This window comes from Schistocerca serialis, chromosome 1 (assembly GCF_023864345.2).
Source record: "Schistocerca serialis cubense isolate TAMUIC-IGC-003099 chromosome 1, iqSchSeri2.2, whole genome shotgun sequence".
Lineage (NCBI taxonomy): Eukaryota > Metazoa > Arthropoda > Insecta > Orthoptera > Acrididae > Schistocerca > Schistocerca serialis.
In genome coordinates this window covers 1,157,146,247-1,157,163,066 of record NC_064638.1, presented here as the reverse complement: position 1 = coordinate 1,157,163,066, position 16,820 = coordinate 1,157,146,247, and the positions used below count along the sequence as shown (strand labels likewise).

The window sequence follows — 16,820 nt, the reverse complement described above, 5'->3', positions numbered from 1 at the left end:
CAGTTGAACACAGGTTCTCTGCTCCCGAACAAAATGCCGTGGTCGCTGCGTTTTCGTTACACGGCGTTTACCGTATGGGTATATAAGCGGCCGTCAAGAAAGTTTCTTTTGCCGGTCCCGTATATGATGATGAAAAGAGCTCAGTTTTCAGTTCACTGTTGACCTCGTCTGCTGCTGTGTGTCGATTCCGCGATTCGTCACTGGGTTATGTCGCATTGGACCGACGGTAGGTAGTTCGCACAGTTGCTATAAGCTTCAGTGTTCCTACAAAGTGTAAGTTGAGTTGTTTATTGTAACTGAAAAGTCTATTATAAGTGACGTGTCTGAAAGTGCTAAATGTAGAGAATCTTGTGGTATCTGCATAATTTTGACGCTAACGTTTCAGATACACTACATAATGAATTAAACAGTAAATTGTTGATGACCACTAGTAAAAGCCGAAGAAGGAACTAATGCTCCGCTAATGTGACGCATAAAATGGAGATATTGACTACCATCGATAACATTTGACGAGGCATGTTCTTGAGAACTGCTTTACAAGCACGTAGAACTGTTACGACGCAGTTTGGGAAGGAAGTTCTATATCTTCGAAAAGTCTTCGTCCTCGGTTTTGTTCGGTTTCGCTGGAGTAGCTACAAAAAAACTAGCATATCGCTTACTCACCTGACTACCTGTCATCTTTCCACCCTTTGCGGTGTTACTCTGTGGCTCTATTCACCTTCTTGCCGCCTGACAGAAGCTGCCAGACAGACTTGCTTTTCACTGATGAAACGCTTTTTTTGTTCTTTATGGCAGCACACAACTAAGGTGTTCATCAAATCTCCCTACTCAGGGGAAGACGTGACCTTACGGCGGTCGAGACCTCGTTTGCTGGATGCGGGACCTCAAACCATGCAGACAGTCCAGCTACAGTAGCTTCCCTCTTCTGAACTTCAGCTCTTTATCTCTCGGTAAGGAGAAGTTTCTCGACCTTCGTAAGTTTTAGTTATGAGCTGGACGTATATCTGAAGCAAATTTATCGCCAGTTGCCAACCTGCAAAACTGAAGTCACAAACAGCTATTTGTCAGCAGCTCACCCCCATTTGTCTCTCTCCCTCACTCTTCCCCCTTCTCTCTCTCTTTTTCACACACACACACACACACACACACACACACACACACACACACACACACACACATACACCGACTTGGGGGAAAGAAAAACTTGTACAATTACTTTGCTTACCACTACGGTCGCAAGAAATATGTGGTCATATTGGTAGTACTTCACAGATACAACGTAGTTACATAAGATTAACACATTCATGTACGTTCATTGGCACTAAAGAAGCAGTGTAGAATCTAGAAGTGAAAGTAATTAATTTTCCCCAAGACGACCGTTTGTAGAGCAATTTTGTATTCAGGTCTTATGTTTTCCAATTACACCTGTAAAAATAACACTACGATACGATATTTTTTTCTTATTTACCTATGCTTTCTCCTTTTCTGCTTTCTTTTATTAATTCAAAATGTTCAGAAGTTCAAGTGTGTGTGAAATCTTATGGGACTTAACTGCTAAGGTCATCAGTCCCGCCGGCCGCGGTGGCCGAGCGGTTCTACGCATTTCAGTCCGGAACCGCACTGCTGCTCCGGTCGCAGGTTCGAATCCTGCCTCGGGCATGGATGTGTGTGATGTCTTTAGGTTATTTAGGTTTAAGCAGTTCTAAGTTCTAGGGGACTGATGTGATGACCTCAGATGTTAAGTCCCATAGTGCTCAGAGCCATTTGAACCATTTCCATCAGTCCCTAAGCTTACACACTACTTAACCTAACTTATCCTATGGACAAACACACACACCCATGCCCAAGGAGCACTTTGGAATATTTAATATAGTATGGATTTTGTAACTTTGTTTCATTGTGGAACTTTGTTTCTGTATACCTTATGGAATTACTACTTTTATTCTGTCTGATGCTGCGTGCTTGCACATTCACGAACATACGATGGTTGCCCAAAAAATAATACACCTCATTTTTTTTCTCAGCCGAAAACAATGATACGAATGCGAAACGTTGCCTATGTATTATTTGAAGTCTTCTGAGTGAGCGCGCCAAGTTTCAGTCACTTCCGACAGATAGCGTAGCTGCAGGACTGTTTCAAAGTGGCGTCTACAGTCACGTTACAAGCTACGTGACATCATTGAATTTCTCACTGCAGAGAAAGAAACTGTGGGGAATATTCACGAACGCTTGTGAAAAGTATATGGAGCATCTGCTGTCGACACAGAAGTACAGTTAGTCGCTGGGCATGGAGGGTGAGAACGTTAGTCAGTGAACTGATACAAAATTTTACCAATGTGCTATAATGTGGTGACTTACTTCTTTCGACTTATAGAATAGTAATCGTAAGTAGATTTAATATATTAAAATTAAGTAGATAAACTGAACTGTCCGAATATATTTAAATTTTGTAATTAATTGTTTAACATTGTGAGAAATAAAATAAAATTAAAGAAAATATGGAAGCAGCGGGACTCGATTTGCAGCTGAAAAATTGCAACTCAGTACTCTTAATCACTGGGCTACAAAGCTGATATGTGAGCTGCTGCTCATAAATTCTTTACACTCTACCTGTAAATCCTTAGAGAGCGTTCAACCTCTTGCCACCGCTCGCTCAGGTGAAATATTCTAAGAAGTTGAAAGGGGCAGCAACTTGTTTCTACTCACGTGGTTTTATTTTATCTACAGTTTCTGTCAACGGAATTAGTGGCCTTTTGGAAATCAACAAACATCTTTAGAATTCAGTAATCTGTGGCACATGATTGACTTCAGATTAAATATTTCTTAAGAGCACGATTTGCCCTTCGTAAAACCACCTAAATTACTTTCCAGTATGATTTCTACTCTGTCTAGTAAAATCTTCGAAACTATGTTGTATGAAACTGGTTGCAAAGAAATCCCACTCTAGTTGTTAACATATTGTTTATTGCCTTTCTTATGCAGTGGGTGATCAAGGCCAACTTCCACTCTTGTGGAAGTTTTCTGTTTTCAAGGTTTTCTCAACGATTAATTTTAGCTCATTTTTTTTTTTTTGTCAGGAAGTTCTCCTGTAATAGTCTTCTCTCTGGACAACCACGCACAGCAGCAGTGGATACACAATCAGCAGCTGTGATAGGCTAAGGCGATAGTGACCCCAATTCGGTCTACGAGGAGGGTAGCACAGGGATGCAGCATTAACCATGTCTCTTTGTCCAGGATACTCGTCTCTAATCATTTCCATCCCTGTCTAATCTACGTTGTGCAAGAACTCAACGGCGATAGTACTGACAGCTGGGTATAGTTCTGCGAATTGTTTGAAGAAGCACACATCAGCGGAACTTTGAAGTTGACACTATCTTCGGTGGTGACGTTAGCTTCTATTTGAACAGCAGGGTAAATAGACTTAATGCCATCTGCAGGGCAAACGATGCCTGCACATGGACTAACCCTAGTTGAAATGTGTGATGTGGCATATATAGGGATGTTCTCATTGCTCTCATATTTTATAATGGCACGCTAATGCATGCTACACACCTCATCTTGATGAAATATTACTACCCTATTTGGACAGCCTGCCTCTCGAACGGAGATGTGGTGCTTTCTTCCAGCAAGGTGGCGCACCCCTACACTTTGGACCAAACTTCCGCAGACTCCTGGATGAGGTTCTTCCTGAGCGTTGGCTTGGTAGACGGGGTTCAATGGAATAGTCACCTGGGTCCCTCCAGGTCCGCATACCTGATGCCATTGGACTTTTTCCTTTGGGAGCGCCGGCCGCGGTGGCCGAGCCGTTCTAGGCGCTTCAGTACGGAACCGCGATGCTGCTACGGTCGCAGGTTAGAATCCTGCCTCGGGCATGGATGTGTGTGATGTCATTAGGTTAGTTAGGTTTAAGTAGTTCTAAGTTGTAGGGGACTGATGACCTCAGATGTTAAGTCCCATAGTGCTCAGAGCCATTTGAACCATTTGAACCTTTGGGAGCACCTCAAGTCTATGGTGTACACCAAGAAGCTGAGAACGCCCAGCTGACCTGCACGAGAATATCGCCAGAGCCTATGCAGAAATACCAGTAGCGGCAATGTCCAGTCGTGTTCAGATGTGTCACCTGCTGAGTTGGAACACCTTTTGCATTAGGCATACATGTGAACAACTGACCGGGGTTGGCGGTTGCATAGTACTGTTAAGTTTCAAGTCGCATTGACCGATGATGTAACACATAAATGTACTCGCAGTTGCGAATATGGACTACCATCAACAGTATAATGTAATGACAACAATAAAAATTTGTGGTGGACCGCTACTCGAAACCGGATTTCTGGATAATCTCGAGCGATCGCCTTACCATTCGGCTATGCTAGGACACCTTAGGGTCGCACCCAAACTTCCTTTTGTCGTCAGCCATGTGTCCGTAACATGCACTCATACATCCATTATGTATATTCCCATACCAGGGAGACATTTTAGTTGAAAGTTGTTTGCTTGCTGTCGGCGGAAAAACACTATGTTGCAGTGCCCGCCACAAATTTTCATTATTGTCATTCCATTATGCAGATGATGGTAGTCTGTATTCGCAACTGTGAATACACTTCACGTCTTTAATAATGGCTGTAGTCACCCCATTGCCTGTTCCTTCGAACATGGATAAATGCCCGAAAAACGTTGCGTCGTAATTTGGAATAGCGCAGGCACTCCAGTATCGGATGATGAAACATTCTGTTTGTACGATTAAAGCACATCCGTAGCATGCGTTCACCCTTTTGTAATTTCTCTATCTCCACTAATTAAGACTTTGCCCCATAGGCCAAGACTATTGAAGTTTAGACTTTGGTCTATGGGACAGGACTTTTGAGTCGCCCTGTATAGGGATTACAATCACTAAATGTTTGTTTGTAAGTGTTAACTATTTGAAAGAAGGTAATATAATTGAATATTCAAATGTACTTAGATGCCATACGCTAAAATAAAAACTAGATTAATCATGTTGTCAAGCAAACTACAAGTAATCATCTTGAGGCTGAAGCTCTTCTGTCCGTATTTGCTTACAAATAAATTTGTTTTTGGAGGGTTTCGGCCTAGAGCAAAACGGAATTATTTCTTATACTACCCACACGTGTTTTGCTGAAGTTTCATCTCCAGTGGGCTTTTATTTCCTTTGTATCAAACAGGAGAAGTGCTTTTCACTGCTTGCACATATATAAATTTGAGTTTCTAGGGATGTATTTACAAATTTGCATAACAGACGAAGTATATCTGTATATAAGAAGAAAGACAACAGCTGGATGTAATATATATAAAAGAACAAAGACAACAAAGAAGAAGAGAAATGCAGATCTGTATAGAATCATACGAGGGTTGTTTTTTAAGTAAGGGCCGTTCGCGCGTATAGTCCCGTAGTTCGCGCGGACGCCGCAACAAGCCACCGCGCCACTTGCCGGCATCCTTCCCGTTCACACTGATACAAGTTGCAGCTCTGTAGCTGACGTGTACGCATCGCTGTGCTACTTTATAATGTTTACGATTATTGAATCGCCCGCCGCGTGTGAGATACGGTCAGTGATACGTTTTTTGACCGCGAGAAGCCTATCAGCTGCAGAAATTCATCGTCAGTTAACAGAAGTTTATGGAGGAGGAGGAGGAGATTAGTGTTTAACGTCCCGTCGACAACGAGGTCATTAGAGACGGAGCGCAAGCTCGGGTGAGGGAAGGATGGGGAAGGAAATCGGCCGTGCCCTTTCAAAGGAACCATCCCGGCATTTGCCTGTAGCAGAAGTTTATGGCTTGAATGCAATGAGTGAAGGTAAAGTGCGTCAATGGGTTAGAGAGTTTAAAAAAAATGACCGTCAAAATGTCCATGACGAAGAACGCTCAGACCCGCCCTTTGTGATCACTGATGATTTGGTGGCTGCAGTCGAAACAAAGATTCGTGAGGACAGAAGATTCACAATTTCCACTCTTTCTTTGGAATTTCCACAAGTTTCAAGATCGGTTTTGTACAAAATTGTGTTTGAAAACCTAAACTTTAAGAAACTGTGCTCTCGGTGGGTACCCAGACTCCTCACAGAGGACCACAAAGGGAAGAGATTTGCCACTTCATTGGACTTTTTGATTCGTTACGAGGAAGAAGGGGATGACATGTTGAGTCAAATTGTCACTGGAGATGAAACATGGGTATCCCATAACACTCCCGAAAGCAAGCGACAATCTATGGAATGGCGACACACAACCTCACCCGTCAAGGTCAAAGCCAAACAGACGCTGTCAAAGCGCAATATTATGGCAACTGTGTTCTGGGACCAGCGCGGTGTTTTGCTAGTGGACTTTATGCCGCGGGGAACGACAATCATCTCAGATGCCTACTGTGCAACTGTAAAGAAGCTCCGCAGAGCAATTCAAAACAAAAGGCGCGGCATGCTGACAAAAGGAGTTTTGCTCCTGCACGATAACTCTAGGCCTCAAACCTCTCAAAAGACTCGGCATTTGATTGATTCTTTTGGCTGGGAAGTTGTGGACCATGCACCATACAACCTCGACCTTGCTCCTAGCGATTTTCACCTTTTCCGGTACCTGAAACACCATCTTGGCGGGCAGCGCTTCAATGACGACGATGAAGTGAAAACGGCCGTGAACTCTTGGCTGTCGGAGCAGGCGGCCGAATTCTTTCAAGAGGGAATTAAAAACTTAGTTGTATGGTATGACAAGTGCTTAAATAAACAAGGCAACCATATAGAAAAATAGGTAAAAGTGTGTAGAATCAGAAAATAAAAGTTTTTTTACAAAAGTATTTGTATCTTTTTAAAAAAATAAAAACGGCCCTTACTTAAAAAACAACCCTCGTAGAAACAATCGCAGACACAATAAGATAAAGGAGATTAAAATTTTACTGTCATATGTACAGAATGAATGACAATAGGCTAACGAAGAAAAAATTTAACTTCGTTTCCAAATTAAGAAACACCACGAGATGGCTGCAAAAGACAAGGAAGGGCTTGCGGACACTTAACGTCGCAGAAAAGATCATACAGAACAGGGAAAGTTTCGGGCCACTCATCACTTCTGCAAATTTCCCTGCTCAAAAACGAAATTCACAACCTATGACGATGATGCCAAATGAAGAGAGGCAGGCTATCAGCCAACGCATGAAGAAGTTGTGGCAAGATAAAAAGAAAAAGATTGTACCTTTGTCTTGGGTTCTAAGCGGTCTATAATTGGCCAAATTCTGTAATAAAATTATATATATATATAATCTTGTTGCCACATGCTGTGAATGTCTTGAATTTTTACGTTTTGCATTACAAGTATTTTGAAAATCCTTCTTTCCGAGATCAACGCGACTGACAGTTGACAGAGCTGTCCAATCGATGTCGTGAGACAGATTTGCCGGAGTAGAGGAAAGAGAAGAGGAAATCTGGCCAGAGGGGCCCTTGAAGTCCGATGTAGTAGTGCAGCCGGGTGACTGATTTCGCAGTTCGCCCCTGGGCTGGAGCAGCTGGCGATGGTGCATCGACTTACCTGGGACGCCCAGAGCGGGCCCGCGGTGGACGCTGTTGTAGATGAAGACGACCAGGTTGAGCAGCAGCAGCAGGTCGCTGACGGCCAGGTTGGTCACCAGTACGTTGGCCGGAGTCCTCAGGGAGCGGCACCTGCAAACAGCGGGGCCAATAGGTCATGCTTTGTAAAAGTACTGCTAGGGCACACAGCTTCACTCGGGGAGTTTATACGAGATTGCGTGGTACTTGGAATAAAAGGCTGAAAAATGGCTCTGAGCACTATGGGACTCAACATCTGTGGTCATCAGTCCCCTAGAACTTAGAACTACTTAAACCTAACTAACCTAAGGACATCACACACATCCACGCCCGAGGCAGGATTCGAACCTGCGACCGTAGCAGTGGCGCGGTTCCGGACTGAGCGCCTTAACCGCTAGACCACCGCGGCCGGCATAAAAGGCTGAACGTTAGAGTATAAGGCGCAAGAAAAAATACACTACTGGGCATTAAAATTGGTACAGCAAGGAGAAATGAAGATGATAAACGGGTATTCATTATGTTATACTAGAACTGACATGTGATTACATTTATACGCAATTTGGGTGCATAGATCCTTAGAAATCAGTAGCCAGAACAACCACCTCTGGCCATAATAACGGTCTTGATACGCCTGGGCATTGAGTCAAACAGATCTTGGATGGCGCGTACAGGTACAGCTGCCCACGCAGCTTCAACACGACACCACAGTTCATCAAGAGTAGTGCCTGGCGTATTGTGACGAGCCAACTGCTCGGCCACCATTGACCAGACGTTTTCAATTGGTGAGAGATCTGGAGAATGTGCTGGCCAGGGCAGCAGTCGAACATTTTCTGCATCCAGAAAGGCCCGTACAGGACCTGCAACACGCGGTAGTGCATTATCCTGCAGGAATGCAGGGTTTCGCAAGGATCGAATGAAGGGTAGAGCCACGGGTCGTAACACATCTGAAATGTAACGTCCACTGTTCAAAGTGCTGTCAATGCGAGCAAGAGGTGACCGAGACGAGTAACCAATGGAATCCCATACCACCACGCCGGGTGATACGGAAGTATGGTGATGATGAATACAAGCTTCCAATGTGCGTTCACCGCGATGTCGCCAAACACGGATACGACCATCATGATGCTGTAAACAGAACCTGGATTCATCCGAAAAAATGACGTTTTGCCATTCGTGCACCCAGGTTCGTCGTTGAGTACACCACGCAGGCGCTCCTGTCTGTGATGCAGCTTCAAGGGTAACCGCAGCCATGGTCTCCGAACAGATAATGCATGCTGCTGCAAACGTCGTGAAACTGTTCGTGCAGATAGCTATTGTCTTGCAAACGTCCCCATCTGTTGACTCAGGGATCGAGATGTGGCTGCACGATCCGTTACAGCCATGCGGATAAGATGCCTGTCATCTCGACTGCTAGTGATGCGAGGACGTTTGGATACAGCACGGCGTTCCGTATCACCCTCCTGAAATCACCGATTCCATATTCTGCTAACAGCCATTAGATCTCGACCAACGCGAGCAGCAATGTTGCGATACGATAAACCGCAATCGCGATAGGCTACGATCCGGCCTTTATCAAAGTCGGAATCGTGATGGTACGCATTTTTCCTCCTTACACGAGGAATGGCAACAACGTTTCACCAGTCAACGCCGATCAACTGCTGTTTGTGTATGAGAAATCGGTTGGAAACTTTCCTCATGTCAGCACGTTGTAGGTGTCGCCACCGGCGCCAACCTTGTGTGAATGCTCTGAAAAGCTAATCATTTGCATATCACAGTATCTTCTTCCTGTCGGTTAAATTTCGCGTGTGTAGCACGTCATCTTCGTGGTGTAGCAATTTTAATGGCCAGTAGTGTACTATTGAAAACATATTCTACCTATTTTCGTACTGCACAGTTTATTTTCAATTTATATTCACTCACCGCATCACTACTTTTTCGTTTCCTCCCTTCGTCAATGATAAGAAACTGACGTTCGAGCCCACGGCGGGTCTTGCTTTATATACCAATACCAATGGGTAGCCCCACCTGTGGCGCATTCCAGAACATACAAAAAAGGCTTCGAATGACCTACAATGTTCCAGAGTGTTCCCCAACATTCGAGAGTGTTCTGGAAGGTTTCATAGTGATCTAGGATGTTCCCCAACATTTTGGAATCCACCCGAATGTTCCACACTATTCCTGAACATTCCACAACATCTTGGATCATTGTAGAACATTCCAGAACACTCTGGAATGTTATGGAATGGTCTTGAATAATTCGAGAGTGTTCTGGAATGTTCCACAATGAGTTGGGATGTTCCGGGATGTTTCCAAACATTCTGGAATCTTCAAGAACGTTCCAGGCTATTCCCGAATATTCCAGAACATCCAAGATCATTGTAGAAAAACATTGCAGAACTTTCTGGACTGTTGTGGAATGCTCTTGAATGCTCTCAAATGTTCTGGAATGTTCTAGAAATTTCTAGAGGGCGAAATTTCCTGGCCCTTATATCTTCAAAAGCACACCCTTCGGGTAAAAACAGGAATCTTCTTCATGGATAGGAGATAGAGGGCTACCGCACCATATAATTCCCTTGATTGTACCGGAACTCGTTTCTGAGTTTCATCGGCACTCACTTTGCACACTTACTTTTGTAATATATATTGATTACCAGTGTAAGTAAATCCGAATGTGAACTGATTTGGAGAAACTATGACCCTTCATATACAAAGTTTTGACGCACCCTTGAAATTTACGAACACGATATGAGTACAAATCGGAATTAAGAAAATTATGTAAGTAGTTAAAAACTTTTTTTAAGAGGGCAACAGTCAATAGCAGGCATATTTCCACCCAATAATGTCTCATGGAATAATTTTCTGGGTTAACTCTTCACCTAGAAAGAAAGAATTGATTGTACAAAACCGAGCAGCACGAATACGAGTAATACGTAGCGTTCATCCAAGCATGTCAAGTAGATACCCCTTCAAAGAGCTTGCCGTTTTAACTGCGCCGTCACAATGCGTATATTCTGTAGTGAAATTCCTCATAAATAATCCAGCACAATCTGAGAAGAACAGTCATGGCCATACCGACACCAATAGAGTCCAAAGTGACCTTTATTGCCCACTGTTAAAACTGTCAGCTGTTCAGAAACGAATTCAATATGTACCAACAAAATTTTTAGATCATTTTCTCAATAACATAAAATAACTGACGGACAGGGAAGCAAGTTTTAAATTTAATTAAAAAATAATTTCTCCTGCAGAACTCCTTCTACTACATTGACGAATTTCTACTTTAAAAATGGTGGCCAATAAAAAAAACCTTTTTAACCTTAGTTGCATGAGTAGGATTAAAAATGTACTAATTAATGTCAACATTAATCATCTACACATGTCCTGTAACCTAACTCATTCCACAGAATTTCGATAAAAGAGTTGTTCAAATGATCTACTAGCGTACTTGCGTACTGTAAAGAAACTGTATTTGAGATTATGTGAGAAATTCTATGTAGTACCTCAGTTACGGTGCTGGTTTCACGCGTAGATACCATTTCCTGTGGACTGGCTAAAACATGTATTTTTTTTGGAAAGTAAAACAAGTCTGCACAAATGTGAACTCGGAGTTTTAAAACATTTTTAGAGTTATTGGACATTTTACTGTAACTAAACATATTTTGCCATTGCTAGTGTAAAGTCTGAATCCAAAGACGAAACTTCAATTTAATAGTAATTATCGCAGAAAAAAATTGAAAACGAGTTCCGGTATTCTAGTACATACCCCGGTAAGCAAACGAGTGATATTTCTTTTCAAATTTCTTTTGCAGTCCATTCAAATCTAAAGGAACACATAAAACACAAGAACAGAATAAAATTTATCGTTCATAGTGGACAACAGTGTTATACAAGCGGAAACATGGATAGAAATGTAGTCCAACATTACACTCACGGGAAACATACACTCGGACTGTGTTCCTGATTTACCTACAGAAAAATTCTTCATAACATCACAATGACGATAAATGCGTAATCTGAATCTTTATCAAATAATTCATTCCCATCGTCTGTTGGTTCGCCATGGACTTCCTTCACTGAAGTGTATAGGCATGCGTATTCAAATATGGAGATATGTAAACAGGCAGAATATGGCGCTGCGGTCGGCAACGCGTCTGTAAGACAACAAGTGTCTGGCGCAGTTGTTAGATCGGTTACTGCTGCTCCAAGATTTAAGTGAGTTTCAACGTGGTGTTACAGTCGGCGCACGAGCCATGGGACACAGCATCTCCGAGGTAGCGATGAAATGGAGATTTTCCCACACGACCATTTCACGAGTGTACCGTGAATGTGAGGAATCCGGTAAAACATCAGATCTCCGACACCGCTACGGCCGGAAAAAGATCCTACATGAACGGGACCAACGACGACTGACGAAAATTTTTCAGCTTTGCAGAAGTGCAGCCCTTCCACAGATTGCTGCAGGTTTCAATGCTGGGCCATCAACAAGTGTCTTCGTGCTAACCATTGAACGAAACATCATCGATATGGGCTTCCGGAGACGAAGGCCCACTCGTGTAGCCTTGATGACTGCACGACACAAAGCCTTAGGCCTCGCCTGGGCCGGTCAACACCGACATTGGACTGTTAATGACTGGAAACATGTTGCCTGGTCGGACGAGTCTCGTTTCAAATTGTATCGAACGGCTGGACTTGTACGGGTATGGAGACAACCTAGTGAATCCATGGACTCTGCAAGTCAGCAGGGGACCGTTCAAGCTACTGGAGGCTCTGTAACGGTGTGGAGCGTGTGCAGTTGGAGTGATATGGGACCCCTGAAACGTCTAAATTCGACTCTGACAGCAGACACGTACGTAAGCATCCTGTCTGATCACCTGGACCCACTCATGTCCACTGTGCATTCAGACGGACTTGGGAAATTCCAGCAGGACAATGCGACACCCCACACGTCCAGAATTACTACAGAGTGGCTCCAGGAACACTCTTATGAGTTTAAACAGTTCCGCTGCTCCACCAAACTCTCCAGACATGAACATTTTTGAGCATATCTGGGATGCCCTGCAACGTGCTGTTCAGAAGAGATCCTCACCCACTCGTACTCTTACGGATTTATGGACAGCTGCGGGATTCATGATGTCAATTCCCTCCAGCACTATTACAGACGTTAGTCAAGTCCATGCCACGTCATTTGCGGCACTTCTGCTTGCTCGCGGAGGACCTGCACGACATTAGGTAGGTGTACCAGTTTATTTGGCGGTTCAGTATATATCATTTGCTGCGGACGTTTCTCTTCTTCACAAAATCAACACAAAAGTACACAAAACACACGACACGAAGGGAACTTGGACGTTAGCTAACGCCTACGAAACAGGTGGCAATAACAAGGGTTTCAAAAACGACGATTTTTTCCGGAGATATCCCTACCACCATCTAGCAAAATCTACGAAGCCTGCAGACCTGACAGATATTTGCGGGAGCCGTGAATATACGATTGATAGCGCAGAAAATCACGTAACTCGCGTGAAGTAATGTTACGTCCGCCATACATTCCCATTTATCGCAAGCACCGTAATATTACTTCAGCCGTACGCTAAGTACGAGTATTTAAGGGACGCGGCCTGCCGACAACCCCGGTAAACAGGCGGATATGAGCTCCATATCCTACAATAACACTCGGATATAGCGCACCCAAATATATACATATTCTGCAGAACGAAACACTGCGCTTGTGCCACATGCGTCAACATCAGATCCTACCTTTTTGCCTGAAAATCATGTAAAGAAGGGGATGGTTGAATATTGACAGAAACGAATGCTAGATGTGATGTGAAATGTGGCAAGAATCTTGTACAGTATAACCAAATGCTGAAGGCAAATGTTGTGGCTGCGGGGTACATGTCTTGGGAAACAGTATAAATAATAAGTGACCAGGAAGGCTGAAATGAGATAGAATGTGTTTAAATATAACCTTATAGGGTGACACTTACTGAACAGTATCAAATAAATTCCGCATAACTTTTGAACAGTTTGCGTCAGGACGTTCAAACAGCACAGATGGCCGCAGGGCATCATGGGAATTAGTACGCGGATGATATGGTTTGGTTTAGCGACGAAGCCCAGTTTCATTTGGATGAGTTCGTCAATTAACAAAACTGGCGCATTTGGGGGACTGAGAATCCGTATTTCGCGATTGAGAAGTCTCTTCACCCTCAACGGGTGACTGTATGCTGTGCAGTGTCCAGTCATGGAATAACTGGTGCGATATTCCATGGTGGCTTGGTGACAACCAAACGGTTCGTGGACGCTTTGGAAGATGATTTCATCCCCATTATTCAAAGTGACACTGATTTCTACAAGATGTGGTTCATGCAAGATAAAGCCCGACCCCATCGAAGAAGGAGAGTGACGTCCTGGAGGAGCACTTTGGGGACCGTGTTGTAGCTCTGGGGTACCCAGAGGCCACTGGCATGGGCTTCGATAGGCCACCATATTCTCCGGATCTGAACACGTACGACTCCTTTTTCTCGGGCTATATTAAAGAAAAGGTGTACTGCAATAACCACAAAACCATTGTTGAGCTGAAAACAGCCATTCAGGAGGTCATCGACAGTATCGATGTTTGTAACGTACTTACAGCAAATAAAGCCTATGTTCGTCTGTGAAAATGGACTCGATAAGCAACCTGAGCGATCAGTAATCGGGATCTAACCTGCGTAACACTGTGTGTGTGTTATATGAGTGTCAGTTTCACTGTCATTTAAGCCCTCAACTGATCGTTACATGAAAAACTTAGAACTAACATTTAGATGAGCTATCTGACAGCGTATTTGAGTAAGAATTTACAAGTGATACAGAATCTGGCTTGTGCAACGGAATTTACTGGATTAGAGTACATAACATGTTGTGCTGTATCAGTGTCTCTGTTTTGGCCCTACGTTTTGCACTCACCTCTTTAAATGGTTGTTTTTTTCCAAGTGGTTTACAGCAATCAGCAGCAGCATGCAGCAGCAGCGGCTAAAGATTATTGTTACAAAGAATGAATTTAATAAAAAGGAGTTTGCTTGGGTCCTGTTAACTACTAAATAGCTTGTAAGAAGTGATTTCACAAATTAAGTCCATTTAAAAACTTCAGAAATCATCATGACCAATAATGGTTTGACAAGTATTAATAATGGCGAAATACCGTGTAACTATTAATAATGGATGAGTGCCAGATTAACAAATTATTTCAATTTCACAGTTACATGAACATTTAATAACCACACCATATTTATGTATTAGATGTGGATATTAATTGTTATTATTATTATTATTATTATTATTTGGAGGATAAGGAGGCTTCTTTAACTGACAAGCAAAACATGGGATTATTGGTATGCTCGCGAATTTTACCTTGAATTCCATCTCCAGGCGTAGTTAAGCCATCTAAATCCCTCCTGGCTATATAAATGAAATGAGGCCTTGAGTGTGGTGAGATCTGCCATCACCGACGTATGGGCAGCGTGACACGTCTTCTGTCTCCGAGCTCTCGACCAACACTACTGAAATTTTACTCTCACAGACAGACCTCGTCTCACAACAATGCATATAATCGTGCTCCTGTGTTGCGCCCTCCGATTGTTACTATCGATATCGGAGTGCTTATTTATTTTCAATCTTACACGATGTAAGAATAGTCTTAAGCTGGCTGTATTGTTTTCGATACTCAATATAATATTTAATCAATGTAATGGAGAGTTCTGACACACTCCTTATATGTTCCGATGCTTCAGCGGATCATGCAGAATTCCTCTATTCGTCTGCGCCACACCATCGTCAATGTTGCCAGGCATATCTAACATGTCATAACCTAAATACGAATATCTGTAGTGACGTTTACATGTTGAATAAAGGGTGTGCAGGCCGTAGTTTGTAACTAATTTAAGTTTTTTTTCATATAGTTCAATAATTGTCAATGACAAAGTATTGTATTCTACTTTCGTATTTATTCCTACTGGTTTCGGTGTTTAAGCATCATCCGAGGAATATACCAGCATGATATACATAAAACAGAATGTAGAAACGTGCAAAGTCAAAACACATGTGAAAAACCAATCATAAAATTGGTATTTTATGAACGTAATTATTTCGGTTGTGTGCATAGCAAGCACGTACGGAACCAGACCAAACTCACTATATGTTAAAGATGCACGCATGTCAGTCATTGCACCGATTGAAGCAAATTCGGGAAAAAGTATTACACAAATACATGAACTGACATGGAGATATTTACGCATACATGTCTGTATAAATAAATCTGACCACTTTGTAATGCAATATGTAATAAAGTAGCTATATACAGATGGAATAGGTTTCATATGAACAACATAATGTCAAGTTTGTCATGTCCATTATATGAATAAATGTCATGTTACAGTCACGGAACACCACAGCCCGTTGTGTGAACGATGAAAATGGCAAAATTAACGTTTTTTGTTTTTTTTTAGTATAAAATTATTTGGAGTTTTCTGAATAAAACAAGTCAAGTTTCACCATTCTAAGTGAATTCTAAGTATGTTTTTTTATCGCTGCAAAGTTGACACGCCGCGTAAACGGTTGTAGCGACGTGGTGTGTCACCTCTGACGGCACCGCTCGCTGGCTGCAAGCAGGGTATCTTTGCGGAATTAGACAGTGTTTTGTTTTCCAACGTTGTATGGCTTTATCTCTGTGACTGTTCATATCGGTAAACATAAACGCTATATCGTGTGTGTTGACTTGTGGAGTTTGCTTTGTGTTGTTTAGCTGTTCAATTTTGCGTATTTGACTAATTTTGCTCGTACCTATTTTACGTATTTGGTTTGTGGATATCAATATATCCCGTTTCAGCAATATAGTGTTTAAGAAAAGGCACAATGAGTGGAAGAAGAAATCTTCCGTTGTTTCGAAGGGAGATGCTGCTCAGACTGCTTCACCGACTACTCCAGATGAATGTGATAGAACTTCTTCCAGCAAGAAACTTCCTGACAGCAAAGAAAAATTTGAAACTATGAAAGTGACAGTAATGATGTGAATCATATAATTAACATTTCCTTGCTCTCTAATATTTTGAAACATAACGTATTATGCCAAATTTGCAAAGAAAGAGGACTGGAATTGAAAATAACTTTACGCGTTGGTTTGGCATGTAAAATGTTATTGAAGTGTAACAAATGTGCGGGAGAAGTTTCGTTTTCTAATTCTAACAGTATTCCTCGTCGTGGTAATAGTGAAAAGAAAATGTATGATATAAATGATAGACTAGT

The 16,820-nt window shown here is 42.5% G+C and overlaps 1 protein-coding gene across 1 annotated transcript in view; it reads right to left on the bottom strand.

The window, feature by feature from the left end:
* Window positions 1-15,742, bottom strand: part of LOC126456138 (opsin, ultraviolet-sensitive-like) — a 163,264-nt gene extending 147,522 nt beyond the window's left edge. Inside the window, exons 1-2 of the mRNA XM_050091895.1 lie at window positions 15,693-15,742; window positions 7,525-7,655 (exon numbers count right to left, since the gene is read on the bottom strand). Coding sequence (XP_049947852.1) covers window positions 7,525-7,655; window positions 15,693-15,742 — 181 coding nt within the window. The remainder of the gene's footprint in view (window positions 1-7,524; window positions 7,656-15,692) is intronic.
* Between the last annotated feature and the right edge of the window lie 1,078 nt (window positions 15,743-16,820).